The sequence below is a fragment of the Athene cunicularia genome (assembly GCF_003259725.1).
Source record: "Athene cunicularia isolate RWA chromosome Z unlocalized genomic scaffold, athCun1 chrZ_part1, whole genome shotgun sequence".
Lineage (NCBI taxonomy): Eukaryota > Metazoa > Chordata > Aves > Strigiformes > Strigidae > Athene > Athene cunicularia.
The window spans coordinates 15,912,264-15,938,795 of NW_020799142.1; the positions used below are offsets into that span (position 1 = coordinate 15,912,264).

General features: G+C 42.9%; 1 protein-coding gene across 1 annotated transcript in view; it reads right to left on the reverse strand.

The window, feature by feature from the left end:
* Positions 1-10,749: 10,749 nt before the first annotated feature.
* RAB3C (RAB3C, member RAS oncogene family) overlaps positions 10,750-26,532 on the reverse strand; it is a 133,561-nt gene continuing 117,778 nt past the window's right edge. Inside the window, exon 4 of the mRNA XM_026865578.1 lies at positions 10,750-19,051. Coding sequence (XP_026721379.1) covers positions 18,864-19,051 — 188 coding nt within the window. The 3' untranslated portion in view covers positions 10,750-18,863. The remainder of the gene's footprint in view (positions 19,052-26,532) is intronic.

Consider the following 26,532-nt stretch of genomic DNA (forward strand, 5'->3'; position numbering starts at 1 on the left):
TCCAAGGTCCCTTGGGAAATGCAGGTGCAGGACATGACTGTGGATGACCACACCAAATGTGGTCGCACAGTGTGCAACCACTATCACCCTGCACTCACTGGCCTGCAAAAACTCTGCTTCCTTTTGCAGAAGGGCAGCAGGGCAGCATCTTCTCTCTCTCAAAAATGAGCAACTACAGAGTTTCTTGGTATGAAAAACAAGATGCCTTCATGGTCTGAAGCAGCTCCCATGTTTTCTGTTTCAGCTTTTCTTCTTGTTTGCACTTTTCACTCACTTTCACAACCTGCTCTGTACCTGATACTTCGTAATTCTTGCATTCCATTTCCTTTACCCAGACACTTCATAAATGGCTCTGTTCACTGACACATCTCTCAGTAAAGTCTGCAAAAAGTTTGCAATCTCTGCCATGCTGACCTTTACTCTTGTAAGCACCTCTCCCTGTCTGACACCCAGAACCTTCCCTGCTCCACTCTGCAGTGAGACACTGCTCTGCTTCTTCAGGCCTTGCCAGTCAGATCTTAGTTTAAGATGAGGAACTAAGAGGGCATGGAAACTGCAGAGGAGGCAGAACTGGGATGGTGTTGGGAGCAGGGATGAGCTCTCCCAGGCCACTCTTGTCCTGTCAGGGAAGCCAGATCTTTACAGATCTCTTACAGAGACACCATTCAGAGAGAAAGCCTTAACTTGTGTGATCCCCACCGACACCCAACCCAGTCTGTATTTTACTGTAACTCTGCTCAAATGATAATCACCAGCGACCATTCTAATGGATGCATCTGGTCATGTGGATTCGGGGGAGACAGATAACAGAACAGCCAAGGGCTAATTTGAACAATGCGCCCACTTAGCCACAGTCCTTACTGGTCAATGTCTGACTCAAGCCAAACTTGGAAGAAACTAATGTCTGTAGTCAGTGTGTAACTTGACTATAAATCAATCATCTTACTCTGTAAATGCTGGACAGCTCAGGGCCCGTTGAGGTCTCCTGCACAGCAGTGAGCTGCATGCCATGCATCTCCCCTTGAGGAGGGACACCTCTCAAGGTTGCTCCTTGGGGTTGAGAGTCCTTGCCGCAACAGATTCTCGGAAAGTGATTAATAACATACTAAACTTTAAAATCCTAACTAAGTGATATAAAGAATTGATTGTGCACATATAATCCTTTAGACATAAACCAGATTTATTCTATTTCTGATCAAGTCTGGAACTAAGCCTGGATCCAGCAGCACCTAAATTCCCCTCTGAGAAGTTTAGAGCGCAAGGGGCTCCTTTCTGATCCTTGTAACTCAATGGGAGGGTCTCCCTTGCAGTTTTGTCTGATCCTGCCCTTTATGCAGTAAATAATCTAGCGTACCTTGCCATCAAATATTGTTAAACCACTGTTGCATTTATTATCAAAATTGTTAAATCACTATTTTATATCAATAAACATATTGATACTTCTCTCTTATGAATGAGGCCTGTCACTCCATCCATGACAATACTACAACCAACTGATGGCCCAGATAAAGCAGGGGTGTAAGAGGGTGAAAGTGGACATGGCAAGTCTCATGTCTGGTCATAGTAGTCCTCCTCAGCAGCAGTCACTGCACAGAGGACTCATGCCTCATGTGAGTTGCTGTGTTGCACCACCATTTCTGAGTTTTGCTTTTCCTGGTTTTATGTTCATGCTCTTGCAGGCAATCAGTGATCATTGCCATTGTGATGTAATTTAGAGCTGGACTATTTCTCCTAATCGCTTGCTGCAGGCATATTAAGGCAGGATGCTGAGATCTGGGAGCACAGCCCCAGCAGAGACAGACATTGGCAGAGCTGTCTGTGCTGTAGGCTGCACCAGGCCCTTGCGGGAAAAAGGAGTACAAAAGGAGTCACATATTTAAATGAGAAGTGATGGGGAAGACTGGGAGGGAGAAACCCATAGCCTTAGTAGATTTTACATGGAACAGAAATCCTTCCCTCCTTACCCCCTCTGTGAGCACATTTTTGAGTAGCAGTATCAGAAGGTCCCTCTCCCTCCACCTGGCCACTTTGGCACACAAAGGGCAAGAGCACATGTTCATTTCCCCAGAAGCCATAAGAAATTAGGTTGGCATCTTTTCCAGAGTTATAAGGCAGCTCTGGGATTCACACCCTGTGTGTGTACCTGCTGAGAAATATTTCTGCATTGTCTGCAACAAAGGTTAAGAGGGGACACCAGGCACTGGACGAAGGAAGCTTTTATGCTTCTGTCTGCCTGCCCTGCCAATGCCACGAGACTGGGGCTAGGGCATCCACACCAATCCCTGGTGAGGGCAGGAGTGTCAAGCATTGTCTGTCTGAGCTGAGCATCAGACACTGCCTTCTGGCTAGATAGGGGGCAGATCAATCACATATTTTACATGTGGGGGATGCAAGGAGAGAAGCAATCTCTTCTCCCATACAGGAGTGGGGAGGGCTTCCCTGATATTTTAGGAGGAGGTCAGCTGAGCATTTGCAGCCAGCTCTTCTCTCTCTCTCTCTCTCTCAGAACTTTAAACATCCAGTTAATGTAAATGCCAGCTCAAAGCCTCCAAACCTAGTGGCCCACATCTTTGGGGCAGATGGAGGGATGGGGAGGACTGAGATATCCACAGCCTTTGCTTGGTGCAGAGTGGGGCCAGTCTGTCCCTGACTGCTCTTGCACCCCCCATGCACTGTACTGCCCATGCAGAGGACCACAGGACGGGAGTGGGCCCACTTCCCCTGAGTGATGGATTAATAAGAAATATACCTGGTGTTTCTGCTGTTTCACTGGTGGGTCTGGTAGCCTTTAAAATTCAGGTTTGCAAGATTACCTTTTGTAAATGTTTTGGAAAATGTAAATGTTTTTTAACATTCTAGTGAGTTAGCTTTAGGGCTAGGGTTTTAAAAGTAACCCTAGAAAGTGTGTGAACTGCCATAATATCATGTGAATTAGGAGTGGGATACACCATTTTTGTAGACTATATCCTCATGCACCACATGCAGGCCATGTGGCAAAGCAAAAGAAGCAAATGATCATTAGTAGTGTGCTATAGTTTCCTATACACTGTTTAAAGTTTCCTTGCTTTGCTATCTTGGTGAAACTTCCCATGGCATGTCAGGATACTTTCTCCACTGGAGTGTGGGATGTATTAGGTTATAAGGAACGGGGAAGGGTGTTTCCTATCTCCCCACTGGAACCAGCTCTGCCTCACTCCTATGCCTGGGGTCAGAGAGCATAAAAGAAATGAGGTGGACAGCATGAAACCCCTGCTCAAACAAGCAGCACACTGCATCATGAGCCCCATTACAGCTGAGCGTTTGTCCTGCTCTGCAGGTGCTGTGGGTGGCAAGCTCCCTCTTCCTGCCAGCCTCCTGCCCAGGCCAGCAAGGCTGCAGGTCCAGTGCAGGAGCACCTCATGATGCAGCTGAGTTGCAGGACCTGAACGAGAAAGCCTGTTTGGGTGGCTCTGTGAGCCCACCTGGAAGTGTGGCAAATGAACAACTGACCTTGCTGTTCAAAAACATGCAGAAGTTTGTGTCAGCCTCCAAGCTTGTTGATGCTGAGGTGTTTCTGTCTATAGAACCATAATGTCTTGTTTTAAAGATGGTAGGAAGCTCTTAAAGAGTCTCTTTGCACTAATTCTCCAGGGAATTTCTTGCTCTCAGTGCTCAAAGCAAGGCTGGTAACATGAGAGGTGTCAGGGGTAGATGGAGCACTGCAGTGTTGAACTCAAATGGGGATGCAGAGACCAGGATGCCCATGTGGGATGGTGGGAGAACATCTTTGATCACTTTTCTTTATATATATGGGAGACCTGACAGCATGAAGTATTTCTCATTCTTGTTCTTTCTTCCCTTCACCTAAGTAACAATGCTTAACACACTAAACACATGTCAGACACACTTGGAGTGCAGACAAAAAACTAGACAATAGAAGGGATGAAGCCAATATATTATATGGCTTTTAGGCGCCTGTTTCACAGCTCTCCTGGAGTTAGACTCATGGCTTGGGAAATTAGAAGGACAATATTGAAATATGTAATTAAAGCCAGAGTTGAAAATAGTTAGCAGCTGCTGTCAAAATGCATGCTGTTAGTGAAGCAGAATGGGGTCCATGTGGGAAAAGAGGAAAGTGTTGGAGTGGAGCAGAAATCTTTCCCACACTTGGATCCAGACAGGTAAAAGGTAGCAGATATGGATATCTGCAAGGGATTCAGCAGAGATACTGAGCTAAAAAAAAAACCAAAAAAAAAAAAAAGACGACCTTGTTGCCACATCGTGGTCAAGAGAGGCCACACATCTCTGGCGCGGAGGAAACAGCCCTTCTCTCTCTTCCGAAAAGATAAAAAGAGAAACAGCTGTACACAGACGTAAAGGCAAGCTGCAGAGAGTGCTATATGAAAACATTAGCAAAGTATAAAAGGGACACAGCAACCCCGGCTGTTTCTTGTTCCCATCGCCGGGGGACGGCGGCGGGGCGCGGCGGTGGCTGCTCTGCCCAGGCTGCGCTGGCCGCGTGCGCTAACCCCCGTCCTGCTGCACTCGGAAGAGAACACGGTGGGGAAGGGCTAGGACAAAATGCTTCTGGGTTTATTGGTGGGATGCAGTAATGCTCGTCTGTAGCTCCCCAGCGGTCCCTCCCTGGCACGCAGCTGTGGGGCTTGCCCACGGTGGAGCGTGGTCGGAGTGACTGTACATGGTCACCGGCGCAGCGGTGTGCTCTTGCGCTGGTCAGGAGAGCAGCTCCCAGGCATCACCCTGACTGCTTGCCCTGTGGCTCGTGGGGAATGACGGGGCAATGCAGACGCCAGAAAACGCAGCCTGGCTTGGTGCTCAGGCCTGACGTTCAACTACAGAGATCAAAGTGATGGGAAAAATGAATTTCACATGATGGGGCAGCTTGATCTATTGACCAGGCTGAGCAGCAGCTTAGTGTTGAGAGAGTGGGTTAAAAATGGAAACTTCTTCCCATGAAAGTTGAAATGAGCAAACTGCTCTCAAGGCAAAATGCTCTGAAAAAAAATTTGCTGTTTGAAGAACAGGATTCCTTTACTGAACAAAAGATGTTCAGACTGATTATTCCCCAGAGCTGGCCTTTGTAAAGGACTACATTATTTTGACCTATTTTGTCCTCATTTTAAAGTCAAACAAAAAATTGTCATGTCTAATCAACATATTTTACACACATTTGCTGAAAATTGGGGAGCCCTTCGAGTCCCTATGAATATCTCACCATGACATTCAGCTTCCAAGCCACTTCAGCAGCTCCGCAGTGAGATCCACCCTTGCCTCCCATCCGCAGGGTGCTCTGCCAGCTTCTCCATCTCGTTCCTCCTCTTCATATTCCCCAGATTGCTTAATTTACCTGCTTTATCAAGTATAATCTGAAATCCAGATTCTCCTGTCCTGGTGTTTACCAGCTCTCCCCACAGCTCTGCATGCCTGTGCCACCTCCACTGTGACTTCCTCTCCTGCTGCCCAGATCCAGCTGCATACCCAAAAGCTGCCCTTTTTCAACCTGCCTCTTGGCTGTGCCTAGAGTCAGCTCTGGTGCCCACCTTGCTCTGTGTATACCTCAGCCTCTGCCCTGTTCCCCAGTTTTTCCCAATATGGATCCCTGTGATGTTCCTAAAATCCCCAGCTTTGATGGTTGAAGTTGCTGCTGGATGGGATCAGTTTCTGAACTAGCCCCTTTCTAAATGGCTTCCAGGTAAGCGAAAGTAATCTGAGGACGTGGGTAGATGCACTGGTGTTCACAGTAATACCTATTACAAATATAAAAGTAATAAATAACAAACATCCCTTTGGCAAGCAGATCTCCCCAGCATGCAGAAAAAGGCCAGTGGCAACCCCTCAGCCTCAGTTAGGAAAGTAATTTCTGATCCAAATTCCTCTCAATCACTTTCTTTTAGGCAATTTAATATGAAAGGGTTAATTTTCTCCTCTTATGTGCCTGTTCCTCCCCTTGCTGTCTGGCAGGCCCAAGGATAGGGCCCTGCCAGGCAGCTCCAGGCAGCTGCCATGCACAGTGAAGTGTGTTTGCGGCACACACACATTAGAGGGCTATCTAATGCAATTATAAATCACACAGCAGAAAGACACCTGCCACTGCCTCCCAAGGGGCCTGGGGAGAAAAAGGACTGGGAAGGAGCTGGGAGAGCTTTGAGCCAGTAGCACCTGTATGGGATGTTGGGTAACACAAGGGCTGGTTCTTGCTGTGAGACCAGAAATGATGGTCAGTTAAAAGACATTTCTTGCATCGGTTTTCATTTCAGTGCCAAGAAAAGCACAGAGGCAGAAGGAACAAAGCAAGTTTTTTTGATGAGCACATCAGCACCAGGCAGTTCAATGTTATGCTGAAGTAACCCAAATAATTTGAGCACTGGCTGTGCTGACCACAGCAGAACTAGGCTGCAGTAAGTCCTAGGGAACACCCTGTGTGCTCTCTGTACCTTGGGGTGTGTAGCCCAGGGTGTAAGACCCATGGCAAGTTTTACCAACTGCACACATCAAGGCTCTGACTTACCAGAAGCCCTGGGACAAAGGGGTCATTCCTGATTTACTAACTTTACTCTCATAGACTCACCCTCCTCTTTCCCTTTCCCCATGCCTTCTTTTAGCACTATGAGATTAAACCATTACCTGAGTGTGTGGCTCCCCACTTGTTGGACTGAAGAAGCACTTTGCGAGCAAGTGCAGTGTTCAGAAACCTAATTGTGAAGGTTTGCTGAAGGCACACAGATGACCAAGACGCTGCCCACAAGATCATAGTTTCCGTTGCTCATACTTGGAAGTGGCTTTGCATGGTATCTATGGTCACCAAAACCATCCAGGCCCAGCTGCCTTTTCCTGCTGTGGCTTAACTCTGATCATCATCATGATGCACATACACCGTGGCTTATTATTTGAGTGCACACCTTTCGTGTACAGTGAATGGCTGGTTCTTCTGGTTATGTGACCTATTTTTCAAAAAATAGGACTCACTTCCCAGAATCCCAGCACTAAAAGGTCACAATTTCTCTTTAGAATATAAGTGGTGAATGGGGGAGAAAGCATCTGTTTGCCTAGCACTGAGATACCATGGCCAGTGACCCAATTTCATGGGGTTAGCCCACCAATGAGCTCAATGGATGGGGAAAATCTGTTGCCAGCACATCTCCAAGATGTAGTTCTGTGATTTCTCCATTTTGCTTTGGTAGCAGTTGCCAGGTGCCTGCCACTCTGAGTTAGTGATTTCTGCATTATGGAATTGTACAAGCATAGGTTACCTTTAGCCAGGATGTTTGGTAATGCAAGAGAGGAGGCTTAGCTGTTGTGTTTGTTATTAAGTTGTCTTTCTGTCTCCTTCTGAAATGTAATAGCAAAGACATTATCTGCTAATGCAATAGGAAAAATCCCTGCTCTTATAATTCAGGATTCTCTATTATTATTTTTCAGGAAAATAATTAGTGGAAGAAAACTGGGAGTCACATGCAGAAGGGGAATTAGGCAATTTCCAGACTGGAATTCTCATCCCAGGGCCAGGTGCTTATGTCCCCTAATACCATGGTGTGGAAAGCACTTGTATATTAAAGGCAGATAGCAGCTAACCTATTGATCAAAAGCAAAGGAACCATGAAATGCAAAGCTGTGTCTGAAATCCTGTGTGTGCCCTGGGTTAAATGACCTCCTGTACCCTTGAAGTGACCACAATGTAGCTCTGTCCTGGTAGATGGTCCCCATTCCATGTGTGGTGAAAGGAGACTGTTTAACCAGGTTGTCAATAATGCTAGTGCAGATGTTTTTTATCCTGCGTAGATGTAATGTAACATTTGTTGCATGTTGACTTTAGTTATATGGTAAAACCTTAGTGTTCTTCTGCTTTGCCAGGTGGCATGCAGGCAGTTACGTGCTCTCATGCAGGGAAGACATCAGAAGACTCTTCTTGCTATTGTTAATTACTGAAGAGAGAAACTGCAATTTGAAACAGGCTTTATTTTCGACACAATTTCTACTGTTGTTCCCCAACAGAAATAAAAGAGATGGCCCAAAGGCAAGTTCCACCTGAGACACCCACCAGATGTTGTCTGAGCTGATGTCTGCCTCACTGCTGCAGGGCAAGGCTGGCTGGGCAGTGTGTGAAGTGCAAGTTGCATGCATTGCGTTGCTGACCTGCAAAAGATCTGGTAGTATTGAAGTCAGGGGCTAAGCTTTTTTATGCTTTGTTGAATATTAAAGATAACAGTAAAAGTTAAGACTTGCTGTGGCCAACTTTGCTTTTAGGTTTATCTTCTTGAAAGAAAAGCAGGGCAGGGTTTTAAAAAAATGGCTGCCTGATGTTATATTCCTAAAACTTTTTTTAAACTTTAAAATCTTAAGAGGCTGGTGAGAGGCAGACATACTGCGTGGCATCCCCAGATGTTCTACAGCTGTTCATTAGTTTCTAACCACAGGCATTGGTTTGAAACAAGTGTGTACACACTTCTTGGGTCCTCAGAAAAGCCATCATGGGCCACACAGCCAGCTTGCTCTGCTATGAGCATGCTTGTGTCTGGCCAAGTTGTATTGGGCTAGCTACACTGTGTCATTAAGGTGATAATTTGCCTGCCCAAGGTCACTCTTTGCATGTGCTTGGATGTGAAGAGAGGCAGTATCTCCTCAGGAGAGAATGTTCCTGCTTAGAGAAGGCCCCAGATACCCTTCCTTGGGGCAACTGTTAGGAAGTGAAGAGTGTAATACTAGAGTTTCTAACACTCCAGAAAGATGGTTTTTATCTTCCTAACAACAGGGGGGGTTGGCTGGGCTTTGGTCCTTCCACACCTTTTTTCTACAGTTGGAATGGTCTCTGGTATCATTTTCCATCCCCTTGCAGTGGGTTGCAGAGCTCCCTGAGATCACTCTTAGGCTTGGTCGCTCATAGGGCTGGGTGACTGCTCATCCTGCCACGCCTCCAGCTTCTTGAGCCCCAGTGGAGCATTGGGACCAGACCCTGAGCAGACACTCTGGCCTCACACCAGCTTCCTATCGCCTATGCCTGCCACTGATGACCTGAGTTCACCATGGCTTAAATCACATCTTTTCCTAATGTCAACCAGTTAAGATGTAAATCTTCTGGATTACAGTTTAATTCTTCAGGATCTTGGAAGAGTGCAAACAGACACACAGATATAGCAAGGCACTTCGTAAGATTTTTGAAGGTACCTTTGGTTTTCCCTTTACAACTCAAGTTGCATGGATCTGTACAAAAAAACAACTAATCCTCCTTGCACTTAACTGCCTCAGTCTTCTCATTAACTTGCGCAGTTAATGCAAGAGTTAATTGCACCCCTTCAGTTTGGGTGTAAGCCTATAGTTTGTATTTCTTGATTTTGGTGAATCACATTGCTAAGTCATCTGCCCTCACTTCACTTGGGACATTCTGCCTGTTTGCCTGTTCTTACTCAAAGCCAGGGATCTTTTCTGTGTCATCTCCTTACATCTCCCCTTTATAGCATCTTTTCTGATGCCATTTTCTTTTGTGTTTAGGAACTTTCTGTTACTGTATCTGTCGTTCTGACTGGAAATGAGATAAAAATGTGTTTTGTTGAGCAAGAAACACCAGATGTTGAGACAGGTTTTATCCTAGTAGATCACCATTCTCATCTACTCATCTGTGATTTTCTCTAGTTTAGTTCTATGTGTTGACAGTCCTGACACATTAAAAATAACACCAGTTCAACAATTCTTTCATTCCAAGGTATCCACCAGAAGTTGTCTGTTCCTTCCCTGTTATCTTGTTCCTCTTACCTCTCATTCTCTTGTCTTGAGCTCACCTTAGTAGGCAGAGCAAATACATAAGGGCCAATCTCACAGAGCAATGGCATGAGGAAGGCTAATGGAGAAGATACTAGGTTTGCTGGTAGCTTGGAGGAAAGAGGTGATTAAATGACAAGAATCCATGCCAGAAAGAGAAGCTCTATGAACGAGGGCAGTGAGATGCACAGATAGACCCCTCAGCAGAAACTTGCATAGAGATACAAGATCCCAGGCAATAAGCTAGGAAGTGCTTTGTGTTCAGTGAGAACCAGACATTAATCAGGCAATGTTTACTCTGCAGATGAGGTGTAAATATAGTAGAAAAACTGGGGAACTTGTTTGAAACACAGTGGAACAACAAGAGGGAACATATGCTAAAGAAGTTTGCAGGTGGACTTCTACAAGCAGGAGCTGGGGAGCACAGGGGACAACAGATTGATTGAAGATTAGGAATTACATGGTGGGAAGATAAACTCAGGGGTCACAGTAGGGTTCAAATTAGCACGAGGGTTTGTGTGTGTCTAAGAAAAAAGCAGTAGCTGGACAGTGATATATCACGACTCGTGTGAAATATGACCCACAGCAACTGAGATGCCTCGTTGAGGCTAAGGTGTCATGACCAACTAATAACAACATCCAAAAGGTACAGATACTGTTTAACAGTTTACACAGTGAAATGTCAAAGAAAAAATTTTGCCCCATTTAAAGGGTCAGCATATAGGCTGAGACAACAGTGTGGGAAATGTCTAATCTTTCTCAAGTAGACTCCGAAGGCAGTCTCCAGTAAATTCTGTGGGATTCAGACAGAACTGCAACTCACCAGTGCTACTGAGAGGATATTAATGAAATTATTTATTGCAGCTGTGGTATCATTGTCCATTATTTTGTCAAAACTAAAGTAATTTTCTCCCAGTTTTAGTAAGTGAAAGGAAAGAAACAGAGGGAGGAGGGGGGTAAGACTGTGTCACCACACCTGAGATATTAATGAATATAGTCTCTTGAATATTTATTGTAATTTCAAAAGGAAAAAAAAATCCAACAAAAAAATTGAACAAACAAAATCCACTTGGTATACAGAAGTCACATACAAACAGAATATCCAATGGAATACACATGGTCTCTACGTCCACATAGAATTAAAACTCTGCACATGGATAAAACTTGTACTTCACATTCAGACAAGAGCTCCCATGGATGTATGCAGAAGATTCACAAAATATGTCACCCAGCAGAATTTTAAACTAACATTTTTTAGAACCACAGTAACTATATTGCAGTAGGAGTCAGAGGAGGATGGACAGACTGAGTCTCACCCCCTTAAAAATGTATCCTAAGCAAGTACTTCAAATTTTCTTCAAGAACAATTCAGCAAGCAAGTTAGCTTGAGGGAGCCAAAACAATTACATGTTCTCAATGTAAGCATTTATATTTGTGGATGTAATCACATGTCTATGAGGACTGATAAAAATGCTAGGTAAAATTATCTGCCAGCCCTTAAACAGTCAGGTCACTTAGTAATAAAAAGTTTAGGTAAATCATCCTCAGTCCTGTAGACATCTGTATATCTGGATTTAAGTGGTACCTCATATTATGACTGTTACTTTGCTGCTCAACTACAAAGACATCAAGAATTTTCCTTTTTTATTAAGCAATGCCAAATTTCTCTCCACATGCATTTTCATTTCACTCCAGTCTGTATACTTTTGCAGTTGTTTTCATGGCAAAACGTATAAAAAAAGGAGAATTTTGAGGGCTGTTCAGGTCATTGCAAGTACTGTCCTGTGTTACTTAATGTAATCTGGCTACTTTACTTTCTCAAACTATTTGATGACATAAGACAGGACTCCTGTGACACAGGTCTCCAGTAGGCCTTAAGAGTTTCGTTCTTTTCTTAAGATAATTTAAAAACCACTCAAATCTAAATCAACCTTGTACATTGTCAGAAAAATGCATCAGATCAAACTAAAAATCTACTTATATACCTTTTAATATAGTACTAATAAAAATTGTTACGAAATTGTTCAGCAAAACCAGTTACTCCCCTTGGCCCAGACTCATTAGCCTATCTCTATTTGACAAATTCCTGACATGTTCCTTTGAAACCAGAGATGTAGCAAGAATTAACAGAATGAGCTTATCATATGCAGAGTCTGCGGGCACAGCTGGGAACACATGACCAGTCAGTGATTCAGAGTTGAAGGCCCCAGATATATCCAAGGGTTTTGCTGAATAGGAATGGCCTTCCTCGTGTGCTTGAAGAACTATTAGAAATATGCAAGGACATCAGGAAAGGGAAAAGAAATGATTGAATTTCTCCTTTTAGATTCAAGGTTAGATTCTGAAGTGGATTTTGTTTGGGCTGGATTTGATTTATATCTCAGCTTTACTGCTAGCAGTGCAGCTATTCAACATTGAGGGCCATGTAACAGTTGAGTGAAGAGTCTGGGTCAATATATTTAAGGATGTATCTTCCATCTTTAGGATCTAGAAATGTTAAGAAACTTAATTGGCAGAAGTCACTAATTAAGGTCACCATCTACTGTGCTGGACCAGTCTGACTGTGACCTTTAAGCTGTTCCCAAAAATGTTAACTCAGGGCACCGACTGAAGTTTGCTGAGTCATCTGCAAGAGTATTGGGTATTCATATTTGATATTCAGATAACTATTATGAGTTATCTGTATCAGATTAAAGAAAACATGCCCACATATTATGTGATACAGGCAGACAGAGCATGTACCTGATTATTTAAGAATAAGTAACTCACCATAACTGATGAGCTCTAGGGGGTTCTTCTGATGCCTCTAGAGAATATGCTTTAAAAATATAGGGAGATAGTTTAGAAATGGTTACAAGCATCTTCTGACTGAAAGCACTGTCCCACTAGTGTTAGTGTAACATGATAATTTTCAGGAAGGATACTCGCAACTCTAAAAGTAAAATTGACATGCACTTGCAATAAACATACAGATATATTTTACCATTGTCTTATATGTGAAAAATAGTTTAAATGACTTAAGAATATTCTTACACTACACTGGCAAAGTGTTTACTATATAAATTTTACTACAAGACACATACATCTACTGGAAATCTTAAGCCACACAGGCATCATCAACAGCTTATCACACACACGACACTTCTCCCTTTCACACGTTTATATACACTGAGTAAATAATTAAATATTGCACTTATTGGCCCATGATTCCTCAGTTTTGAGGTATTCAAAAATAGAAAAGATATCTATTTTTATAACATATTTTCATGCAACACTTAAGACATTTGAATTTTACAAACACTAGTATATAGGTTACACATTCTGACAGTCCAACTGAGCCACGACACATCTGACGTTACTGACAAAATATGAAACAGGAGTTACAGCACAAACATTTAATTTAACACTAGTTGCAGGTACATGTCAGAATTACTTGAGGAAATTTATCACCAGAAGTGGTAGGAATCTCTAGCTTTCATTTCTGCATGTTATTCATGATCCTGGAATTACTGGAAGATTAGGACTTTTACTTCCCCCCTAAATCAAATACCAGGTACCTTATTCTACAAATGACAAGCCAGCTACATTTGCTGGAACCGTGGATAATAAACCTACGGTCTGCAGATGTAACCCAACTGATTTCTGGTGCTGAGACTTTATGAATAACTTCTACTGTGGCATTTAGGGAAGGTTGCACTGAACATGAAAAAGTAACAGTGGGAAATGAATGAGTGTCAAAGATGTACTGCTGTGTATACTGAGTATACTATATACATGTAATTACAATTTATGTTTCAATGAACATCCATGGATAAACAAAGTAAGAAGAAATGAGGAAAAAAAAAAAAGAATAATAAAAGCTTAAATTGCAAAGGTAAACTACATCTACGCCTTAATAAAGAAAACGTACCAATTATTTAAATAATTGAAATAAATTGCATCTTTAAATGAGACTTGACAAATAATGAACCTTGGAGTATCTGGAGTCAGAGTGTATGGATTAAGAGACTATGTGTATGGATTAAATGGTGTAAATCAACACAACTCACTCTCCTGTTGGCATAAATGAAGACATGTTGCTTTACACCCCCTGAGGGTTTATCTGTGAGGATTTGCATACTCACGGTCTCACATCTCTAAATCTGCCATCCTAAAGGATAGCTAGGCTCATACACTGTGTGTCTGTCTGTATGAAACAGGCCAAGGTGGAATCTGTCTATCAGCAGAACAGGCATTTAGTTAATGCCCTCAAAAAAGCAAATAATAAAACTTGCCTCTCACAAACAAATATAGAAAAGAGTAGTTGGGGAGGGGTGAAATTTTGGATGGGGACTTCTTTTGGAATGCAAAAGCAGCATCATTCATCTGCTGTTGAAGAGACAAAGGCATCACTATCAGGTGTAGAATTTGTAAGACCATTTTTTTTCCTAAAAAGTACGAGTGCAAAGCATTCTCAAAGTTAGGATCAAACTCCAGCAGATTTTGTGCATCCTGAAATAGCACTTCATGCCTAAAATAAAGAAGGTGGATGTGTTACAGCTGAATATACAGAGCTGAGCAGACTGGGAAGAAATCTTTCAGACTGGTGCTCTGGAAAGGCCACATAGACGTAGTTGCTCAGGTAGTTTCTCTAGGCATTACATTAATTATAAACACAAACGAACAAAACACTTCCAGGTAACAGTCACATACACAGCTGTTCAGAGTGAGAGTGTTTTGTGACAGAAAATCAGGCTAGTTCATATGCATTTCAAACACCAAACAAACAGGTCTAAATAAACAAAACAATAACAACAAGATACAGTATTGAGTTAGTTGCGCTATAAGGACCAAAATGCTTGTGAACATGAACTCTTATCAGAATCAAAAACATGCGCCTGAAGTTTCAACCCAGCAGGGCTTGTGTTCAGCAGGTCGGTGCCAGGAGGCACTGCAGGAACCAGTCACATCCCATGCTCATGTGTGCCCCCAAGGCAATTTCTGAGCACTCATCTGAATATGCAACAAGCAAGACACTGTCAGAGAACGATAAGGCCGGTGCATTATCCATGCACGGGATTAGTCTGCTGCTAAAAGCTATAGTCTAGATCATAACTTGGAAAATGGTTTGTGTAGTATTAGTTCAGCTGGCACCATGGAGCTCAGGACCCTCTCTCAGAAATGTAATATGCTCTGTGTGTCAACTACTGTATCTCAGAAAGTGACCTAAATCTCAGCTGAAGGTGTTATCTGAGACTGCACCAATAAGGCTCCATGACATTCAGTCTTCTGTGCTGAAAATGACAACAAATTAGTGCAAAGTGTGCAAGTACAATTACACAAACAATTGTTATGAGGCTGAAAGTAGTTTTGGATCTCTTATCCCAGGTTTCAATTTAATGATCCAGACCTCTTGCATCACTAGAATATAATTCTTTTTATCCTGGTACTTTCTTTTGATGGAACTGTGCTGCACCAGTGAATAGATCAGGGATTTAACCAAATACTGCTTGTCTCCTCCAACAACTCATAATCAGTGACAATTGGATATGTGTGAAGAACAAGCCATTTATTGTTTAAACTTTGGCCCTTGATCAGGTTGGGATGGGATTTCCAGAAGTGTTCAGCCTAACTCATATTTAAGAAAATTGCAGTTCCATCACAGAAGTCAGTAGGAGCCAAACTAGATTGAAGGAGCCACACTAGACTGACACAGGCTGCTTTTGGATATCCTACCCTAAGAACAGGCCAAGTCATAATTTTAAATAGCATTAAAATCCAAATCTTACTAGTTTCCTCAGAATTAAAACTAGATTTTTAGAGTGTTTGGAGAAGGGATAGTAAATTACTTCTCAAAAGCCTTTCTCTCATCTGTGCTTCTCTGCAATAGCCAGGTTCCAGTTGAGAGAGTTACCGAGATCATGATGCTCCTGATCTAAATGTGACCAAACTTTAGAGAAGAAAACTCAATATTGCTGTGAAATATCTGGCTGCAATAGCCAACCTGTGATGGAAAATAAAACCCTACTTTTCCAATTGTAGGTAACCCCGATTGTTAAGAAAAGGTCTACCTGAATTTCCACACATTTTCAATTTCAGAGGAAGGGATGGTAAAATAAACTGGGTTCAATGGGACATCAGCAGGTCATCCTTCCCAACCTCCTGCTCAGAGCAGTGTTTACTAAGAGGTCTGAGCAGTCTGCCCAGGGCTTTAGCCAGTCTGGTCTTGAAAAAGTTCAAGGATTTGATGTGAACACTTTAAAAATTAAGCTGACTAATTCTGAACTCTATGACAATGTCCGAGTGTCAGTACAAAGATCCTAGGAGCTTTTAAATATTGTCTGATTCTCCTGCTGTCCTCCACATGTGCCTTTTCCTTATCACACATGGCTGGCAGTCTAATGAACAATGTTACTCTGGCAGCTGCTTCCTCCATCCTCTCCATCCCATGCAGAAGATGAGACATGTTGGAGGCCTGGGAGGTTAGTTGTCTCAGAAACATGGAAGAGATATTCTCACTCTTAGATTTTGCTGTTACTTTTCTGCCCAGACTTGACACAAAATGAAAAGCAAATAATTAATCCAATTTAACAAAGGTACTATTTATCTATCACTCAATTTGTTTAAAAAGATATACACCAATAATACATTGCCACCACTGATTAGAGGTCTATGTGGTCATAAAGAGGCAGAGAGGGTCCTGAATTCATTGCAATGGAGTGCAAGCAAGGTGTGGCTGTAGCAAGGGCCATCTTGATTTTTTTTTTCCTTATTACAATGTGCACAGGAGGTGACAATTTTGCAGCAAGCATCCCAGAGGAAAGCTGGAAGTATACTTGCACTTGTAGCCATGCTGCATGATCCAGTATATGCCTAAACTCGTGTAAGATGTGACTATGTCCTTCTCTCCCCCTGCCTCACCTGAGATGGCTCAGACTAATTATACAACCTAAACCCTTTCTAAAGGGCTGAGGCTGAGTGCTGTCTCAAGGCTTCCCTGCTCATTTTTCTCCAGAAGGAATAACTGCACATAACAAGGAAAGGATGGAAAACTGCACATCATCTCACACAAAGCTTCCTCAGCATCTTATCACTTCTTCCAAAGCAGCTGGTACCTAGTGGGTGAAGAGGTACTAATGACAGTCTCTCAGCAGTGATCAACATGCTGCCTTAGATGGGGGAAAGAAAGGAACATCCCTGAAGAGAGGCAGGGTTATGGTTGAGATAGCACATGCCTCTTCCATCTGGCTGCTCATCAGCCCCAAAAGGACAGTGCTTTCTCTCATGGAAGTAAACAAGTTAAGTCCAGTCTCCATGTCTACTGGAAAAACAAGTGTTTAAGTAAACTAGCTAATAGGAAATATATGCTTTAAAACCCTAGACTGAAGAAAAAACACTTACCCATTTAAGTTAGGCAGCCAATATAGTGCCCGATGGCACATCCAATTTACATGTGTCTACATGAGTTTGGAAGTAATTTTTACTCTGTCAAAGTGTATGTAGGTTATTTAATCATACAAAAAAAGGTGATCATTTTCTCTTAGTGTATTTCAGGAGTTATATAAATTACATTCAAAAAACCATAATGTCTGTAGAGAGATTTCTTTGCAGTTGTGAGCAGTTTGCAGTACCTTATGTTACTTCTTTTTTGATTTGTCTTCTGATTTTTCCCATTGCAGACAGCTTAAGAAATGTCAGCCTTGTCCTAAATTCTGTCTAACTGGAACAATAAAACAGTTAATGCTTCTTCAATTATGCAGTTTAGTCAAAAAATGTCACTGTGACGCAAATAAAGCTGTTGTACAAAGTACTCCAGGGCACAGATGTAAGAAACTGCCACCAATTACTAAAGGAGCACTCTTAAACTGTGAAATATGACTATTTTTAACACTTTATTAAAAAAGAATTTGTGTACTTTATCCTGCTATCTTCACAGCCTTTTGCTAATCTTATGAATGTATTCAGCCTAACACTAGAAATGTTGACAATTTTTTATTACTCCTAAAGTTTTTAAACATCGTGAAACTGATTGCCTTGTCAAAATAGATATCCTCATCAAAATAAAAATAATGTCAAACTCCAGATCACTGACACCAGCAGCACTTCTGCAATAGGTCTGAGTAAAATACAGGTGTTTGTAACTAGTGTGGTGATGGTTGACTCAGGGACTGAATGGGAGATGAAATTCCTGAAAAACTTAAGTATGCAGGTTTGACAGCAACACAACAAGACAATTTTTAGCTATGAACTACTAAATGTAATGGATTTGGCTCCATCAGGGGTAATATAGAACTGTGTGTTTGATGCCTCAGGCAGGTAGAAATGGAAAGAGCTATTCAGCCCTCCACTACTGCGGTAGGTACTACTGGGATCTCCGTAATGGTGAAATGAGAAATTAAGTCCAGTTTCAGAAAGGTGTTAGATAGATGTGCAGCTCCCATGGAAATGTAAGCATATCAGTTATCCAAAGAGGATGAAGTACCTAATATGTCTGAAGGACTACACTGAATATCCACATCCAGTTGGAAACTCACATGGAAGTTTGGTGGCTTTGGGTCTAGGAACTAATTTCTTTCTAATTTCTTCAATTCCCAATCAGTTATGATGTATAATATGAGTGTAGACTTGCCAAGGCAATATGCTCCAGGAATTGTTCCTTATAGAAATGTTCTGGACAGAATGAGGAATTAGTTCACTAAAGGAATATTTCTAAATTGATTTTCAGTCAGGACAAAATAAATATAAGTAGCATCAGGAAGCTTATGCTAAAACACCTTGGCCACTACACTAAAGATACAACTATATAATTTGAAACTGATGAAGCAAGAGTCAATTCTAGGTAAATGTGGTCTGAGGGCATGGCACCAGCTGAAGTAAGTGAAATGTAAAACAGTGAAAAGAGAAGTTAATAGCCACCCTGCATGCAAAAGCCAGATGCTAAAAATCAGATTGTCCTTTCAAACTAAAAACCTCCCTATCTCCATATACATACTTGACCAGCTGCTGATGTAAAATAAAAGACTTTTCTCCCAAATAAATTAATAAGACAGTATAAATAAAGGCATATAGACGATTCATAAACACTCTGTTGGCAACAGAACACACTGGAGCTGCCTTTGCTGATAGCTGCATTAACAGCCACAGTTGGGCTGCTGTGGAGGAGGGGTGTCCTTTAGCCGTGTGTTTTGCTTGGTGGCAGCAATGGTGGGATCTGTCTCCAGACTTTCTGACATTTTGTCACAGATGATATCCACAAGTCGCTCAAATGTCTGCTTGACATTAATGTTGTCCTTGGCACTTGTTTCAAAAAATTCAAATCCTAAGAAAATAAACAACACATTTATGTTCAGTGTATATTCCAGTATCTCCAACAAATACACAAACTTCTCTTGGGCAAAGAAGAGTGGAGAGACACTCATAAAACAAACATATGAGAGCACACATATGAAAGAGTGATATTGCAAGAGCAGTTAAAATTGTAACACAATCAGTGTAAGTACACTGGTGCTACTTGTTTTACACAAGCCAGGTCAAACCAGGACTGGCCCAAATACATTCCCTTAGACAAATTCTACTTTAAAACAGTTTGATCTAAAAATTGACAGTGATTTGAGAGTAGTACTATTTTAGAAATGCTCTGTATATCCATCCACTGGGAAGGAATAATCTACTGTTCCATCTCTAATATGTTCTTCTGAGCATTATTCAGCTGGAAACAGCCACTTCCATTGTGTCATTAACCTGGTGCTAAAACAGCCAACTGTGTGTGGAAATAAGCAGGTAAAAAACCCAGCAAGACAAGGAAAGATTTCTAGAATTTATTATCTACTTAAGTTAGGGGTGAATTATTTGTGAGACCAAAGGGACTCCCAACCCCACAAAACAAACTAATAAAAAAGTACACAAACACACATAAGGAAGAAAACTTTTTAATTAATTTATTTAGGACTTCTTATCTATTCATTCCCAATGGTTACCTCAAAGGCAAAAAATTCAGAGCTATCCTTAACCCAGAGGGGCACTGGAAGCCTTTATGGAGCAGAGCCAACCTTCCTAAGCGCTTTCTCTGCCCCCATTTGTCCCATATTTCATCTTCCACATCTGCTTCCTTCATGTAGGCCAGGTTTGCAACTTTCTGGTCAGCCTGCACTCCAGGCTTCCTTTTCAAAACATTTTCTCTTTTCAATTTGTTTATTTTGTAAGCCTTTTACCCCATGCTCCACCTTTTCCCACAGTTACCACACTGCTCACCTGAGGGTTCACTGGTAATTTAAAACTTTCTCCCCCTTCTGTCTTTCCACCACCTCAGGGTTCAGTATTAAAACAGTTTACCAAACATCCAATCCACTGGCAATTTTACAGAAGTGCCTTAGCGTTTGCACAACTATTTTGATTATTTCTGATTAAATCTGAATAACAACATGCAACTATCACCGCGTTTAATTAGGAGAAAAATCACAGTTACAAAATGTCTGTGACTTGAAACTTGGCAGAAGGGCAGAAAAAGCTTTTTATGTTTGGGGTTTTGTATCTTCTTTTTTTTTTTTTTTTTTTTTTTTTTTTTTTTTTTTTTTAATGTGTGTGTTTTCTAGTGAATGAGCTAATCTTCTATTTTAAAAAGCCACTTGAAATTTAAATGCAACCACTTTGGTCACATTAGTACTATGCATTCAATACACCACCTAAACAGGATGTAATGGGCACACTCAGTCCTATAAGTGCATGTAGCTTTGTCATGTTTGAGTACTAGCCTAGACTTACAGCGGATAATTATATTTAGCTTGGCATGATATCCCAGCATGCACTAATAACCAATGCAAAAAATTAACTGTCTGTTCTGAATTTTCTTCGTATTTTTAATTTCCGTAAGGTACCTTGTGCTGAAATGTCACAAAGTGCTAAATCATTTACATGCACAGGAGCTAAACACAGACCAAAGTTAGTGTTCGTAGGTAATTAGAGGTATAAATATTGTACAGGGCTTAGGTCATACAACTCCTGTTTTGATTTGTTTAGGCAACTGTGTGACAGGGTCCCTTGGAAGATGGTCCTGAAGGGTATAGGGGTCCAAGAAGGCTGGGCACTCTTCAAGAAGGAAGTCTTAATGGCACAGGAGCAGGCTGTCCCCTGGTCCTGTAAAAGAAGCTGGCGGCAGAGAAGACCACCCTGGGAGCTTTGGCTGCAACTCAGGGAGAAAAGGAGAGTTTATAGCCTTTGGAAGAAGGGGCTAGCCACTCACAGTGATTACAAAGATGCTGTGAGGCTGTGCAGGGCAGAAATCAGGAGGTCTAAAGCCCAGCTAGAAATTAATCTGGCTTCAGCAGTCAAGGACAACAAGAAATATTTCTGTAAGTACTTCAACAGCAAAAGAAAGTCCAGGGGATGGAGAGCCTCCATCCCCTGCTAGATGCAGGAAGAAATATGGTAACAGGCGACAAGGAAAAGGCTGAGGTGCTTAATGACTTCTTTGCCTCAGTCTTTAATAACAAGAGGTTGTATTGAGGGAAACCAGTCTCGTCAGCCAGAAGACAGAGACTGGGAGAATGACACCCCCCACCCCCCACCCCCCCCAGTCCATAGGAGGAGATAGTCAGTGACCTGCTGCATCACACAGACACACACAAGTCAATGGGACCAGACGGGATACACCCAAGGGTGCTGAAGGAGCTGGCTGGGGTGATTGCCAAGCCACTTTCCATCATTTATCAACAGTCCTGGCTGACTGGGGAGGTCCTGACAGATTGGAAACTGGCCAAAGTAACACCCATATATAAGAAGGTCAGAAGGATGATCCAGGAAATTACAGGACTGTCATCTTGAAATCCGTGCCTGTGAAGCTGATGGAGCAGCTCATCCTGAGGACCATCACACAACACATGTGGGCGAACCAGATGCTCAGGCCCAGTCAGTGGGTTTATGAAAGGCAGGTCCTGCTTGACAAACCTGATCTCCTTCTTCAACAGGGCGACCTGCTTATTGGGTGAGGGAAAGGCTGTGGATGTTTGTCTACCTTGACACTGTTTCCCACAGCATTCTCCTGGTGAAACTGGCTGCTCATGGCTTGGATGGGCACACGCTTCGCTGAGTAAAAAACTGTCTGGACGACCGGGCCCAAAGAGTTGTGGTGAACGGAGTTATATCTGGCTGGTCACGAGTGGTGTCCCCCAGGGCTCGGTTTTGGGGCCACTCCTGTTTAACATCTTCACTGATGATCTGGACGAGGGGATCGAGTGCACCCTCAGTCAGTTTGCAGATGACACCAGGTTGGGTGGGAGTGTTGATCTGCTCGAGGGTGGGGAGGCTCTGCAGAGAGACCTGGACAGGCTGGAGCCATGGGCTGAGGCCAACTGCAGGAGTTTCACTAAGGGCAAATGCCGGGGGCTGCCCTTGGGCCACAACAACCCCCAGCAGCGCTACAGCCTTGGGGAGGAGTGGCTGGAGAGCTGCCAGTCAGAGAGGGACCTGGGGGTGTTGATTGACAGCCAGCTGAACAGGAGCCAGCAGTGTGCCCAGGGGGCCAAGAAGGCCAATGGCATCCTGGCTTGTGTCAGCAATAGCGTGGCCAGCAGGGACAGGGAAGGGATCTGACCCCTGTACTCGGCACTGGGGAGGCCGCCCCTCAATTCCTGTGTTCAGTTTTGGGCCCTTCACTCCAAAAAGGACATGGAACGACTCGAGTGTATCCAGAGAAGGGCAACGGAGCTGGTGCAGGGTCTGGAGCACAGGTCGTATGGGGAGCGGGAGCGGCTGAGGGAACTGGGGGTGTTTAGTCTGGAGAAGAGGAGGCTGAGGGGAGACCTCATCGCCCTCTACAGCTCCCTGAAAGGAGGGTGCAGAGAACTGGGGATGAGTCTCTTTAACCAAGTAACAAGTGGTAGAACAAGAGGGAATGGCCTCAAGTTGCACCAGGGGAGGTTTAGACTAGATATTGGGAAGTATTTCTTTACAGAAGGGGTTGTTGGGCGTTGGAATGGGCTGCCCAGGGAGGTGGTGGAGTCCCAATCCCTGGAGGTGTTTAAGATTAGGGCTGACACAGCGCTGAGGGATATGGTGTAGTTGTGAACTGTCATTGTTAGATTAATGGTTGGACTGGGTGATCTTCAAGCCTTTGCCAACCTAGATGATTCTGTGATTCTGTATTAATATCAACAATATAAGAATAACCTCACAGGTATGCGTATACATTGCTGTGAAAACTTTTCCACATTTCTCTGGAAAGTAGGAAAACTGTGCATAATAAGACTGTCTAGAGAAATCATATAGTGGGAGGAAGTTTGAATCTACATGGTATTGTTTTAGTTTAGCTTGGATTATACATCTCTTTTGTTCTAAAACAAAAGGAAAATCATGAAAGCCCGCGTGGCCTCACTTGCTGGTGGCTTCAGCCCTCCTGCAGAGGTCCATGCAGGAGAAGACTGTTCAGATCACTTGGGGACTGCTTGGGGGAAGGAAGATCCTCCACATTTTCAGTGTTCTGTGTTGAAACCCATCTGCAACTCTAGCACAGCAACACAGTCAGATCCACAACTGTTAGTGTCTGCTCCACAGGAAGCAGGAGAAGCAGCTGTTTCAAAGAGGAACAAACTGGACCAGAGGACAGAAGTGTTGAGGGACAATGACGAATGGCACACCAAAGCTTTGGAGAAGATGACAGGAGGAAGAATGAATGTTAAGGACATTTCTGAGGGGAGCAGTTTTTACAGATAAGAAGATAGAATAACTGGCACATGAGGTGATCATGAAAGGGCAGATATCACACGTAGGTGAGAGATCTGGACAGAGAAAAGCAGAAAATGAAAGAAGAAGTGTCACAAAGAAGAGAGGAGACCCATGCCAGGAAATACTGTAACATGGACAGGATCAAGCCCACTATCATGGTGAGGATGTTCTGCATAAGAACACTGTGAAAAACTTAGAGGCACCCATTCTCCAAGTAAGATAGAGGCTTATAGAGTGTTCAAGCACAAACATATATATTCAAATAAAATAAAAAAAGACATCACAGCTGTGGTGAATTCCATGGAATTTCAGGTATAATTTTGATATAATAAGGAAACTGTAGTCACAGTAGTGGTGTAGTAGTGGGTATCAGGCTATGCCTGTATACACATCGCATCAACTTCATCATTAATTGCCTAGGTGGTCCTAGACCTCCCCAGCTAGACCCCTAGATGAGACATGTGGGAAAGGACTGAACTCCCAGCTGCCACTGCAACAAAGTATTTGCTTTATTCTTTACAGCAACTGTACAGGGCCATGGTGGTAGGCTGCCCCCAGGTCATTCCTGCTGTGGAATGGATTCAGTTACACATAGGTAAGACACCTGTAGATGGTCTTGGAAACTTCTTTTGGATGCAGAAATGGTCACACAGAATAGTCTTCCGAAGACAGTTAAGAGATGCTTTGTGCACAGTTTAAACTAATCACTGGCATGTAATCATGAGATGTAGTGGGCACATAGGACCAGCTGGATTACAAGAATTCAGCAGAACAAGAGTTCAGAGTCTCATCTGATACAGCTGAGGACACTATTGCAAGGACCCTTGCAACAGAGTCTGCTGTTGACATTCAGACAGGAACTGACTGTCCTGTGCAGGTGATTCAATTCCCCACGTGACTGTTACCTTATGCAAAATAGCCCCATAGAGTGGTGTTTATTTTCTTTTTTTGTTTAACAGAAACTCTATGAACAGTTTTAAAGAGATAGGGAGCATTTTTTCTAGCAGTGTGTGTCTGGAATAAATACCTGAATTCTGGTTGTTTTCCATTTTGTGATGGAATATTTTGCAGACTGTTTTCCCCATGATCTCTCCTCCTGACTCATCTTGCAATTATTTTACTAATAGTGCTTAGAGGCACTAAGCTTCTAAAATTCCTATTTATGAGGGCCTCAGATCTATGCCTTTTAATACAGTCTTCAGGTTTTTTTCCACTGCTTATTATTAATAGAGAGAAAAGATTTTTCATGTGAGTATAAGCCTGCAGTAAAGCAACTCTCTGGTGATACTCAGGGCAGCTGACCTCAAAGAACACCATGTTCCCACCACCTGTGATGATCTCTACTGCCAACACGGATGTGACCAGGCAGATTACTGCAAAGATAAGACAAAACCCAAGAGGCAAGTGTGTAGGCAAGGCAGAACAGAGCTGAAACTGAGAAAATCCAAAATACCAAAGTGCTGCCTGAACATATGAACAATGTGTGGAATATGCATCAGGATGTTCTAATTTAAGTGCCTCTTTTGCACTTAATTCAGTTTTCCCTTTGCTGTCCTTATACTATGTCTCTTTCCCTTATCTACCTTCTTCCCAATAGTATTGACTCAGAGAAAGCTCACAGGCTCTCAGCAGCCCCTGCAGAGCAGTACAGCAGCAGTGGCCAGCCGGGACACCAGCATCATGCTGTTGTTCACCTGGTAAGTTATAATGCACACATAGCAGTTCAGATAACCTCCCTAAAACACATAAACACATAAATAGACTGAATTCCCAACCTTCTTCCTCTCTGTCTCACTCTTACCCTGGATCTGCAGAGGGTCCTTCATCAATTCTTGTTAACACTTGTTTATGCCTGCTTTCAAAAAATAAAAAATAAAAAAAAACCCAAAAACAAAAAAACAAACCACCAGAAATGAGAGCCATACACAAATGGAAGAAAATTCTGCACCCTCTCATCTTCCTGAGAAAATGTGACATCAAGGAGACACACTAGCTAGCAAATTTTAAGCACAATTCCACAGACAATACAGACAAGAGAGTTAATCATAGAATCATAAAATGGTTTGGTTTGGAAGGTACCTTAAAGATCTTCTAGATCCAACCCCTGCCATGGGCAGGGACACCTTCTACTAGCCCAGGTTGCTCAAAGCCCCGTCCAACCTGGCCTTGGACACTGCCAGGGAGGGGGCAGCCACAATCTCTCTTGGAAACCTGTTCCAGTGTCTCAGCACACTCACAGTGAAGAATTTCTTCCTTTGATATAAACTAAATCTACCCTCTTTCAGTTTAAAACTGTTACCTCTTATGCTATCCCTACACCCCCTGATAAAGAGTCACTCCCCATCTTTCCTGTAGTCCCCTTTAAGGTTCTGGAAGGCCTCTATAAGGTCTCCCTGGAGCCTTCTCTTCTCCAGGATGAACAACCCCAACTCTCTCAGCCTGTCCTCATAGGAGAGGTGCTCCAACTCTCCGATCACCTTCACAACCCTCCTCTGGAACAGCTCAAGCAGGTCCATGTCCTTATCTTGGGTGCCCTAGAGCTGGACACAGTACTACAGATGGGGTGTCATGAGAGCAGAGCAGAGGGAATTACCTCCCTCGACCTGCTGGCCACATTTCTCTTGATGCAGCCGAGGATACGGTTGGCTTCCTGGGCTGCGAAATGCACATTGATGGCTCATATTCTGTTGTGCATCTACTAATACCCCCAAGACCTTCTCCATAGGGCTGCTCTTACCATGTTTCACCAGCTAATCAGGAAGATCCTCTTGTTTCAGAGTGTTTGTCCAAACCAGGACAATTTTATTTACCACTCCTGATGTTATGTTTAACAGATGTCCTCAAGGGTCTGTTCCTGCAACAACTATCCTTCCTTGAAGACAAGATTGAACTGTGATATTTAGTGCTGATCTTGCCAGTGCCCTGTTCAATCAGTATTTTGAGGAGTAGTAGGAGACTGCAATGTCAGAGAAGGAAATGGCCACAGGAGCCTGCTCTCTTTGTAACACACAGTGTACAAAAGGCAAAATCTAGGAAGCCATTGAAACTAATCATTCAGCAGTGTCATAGTGTATAAAGGAG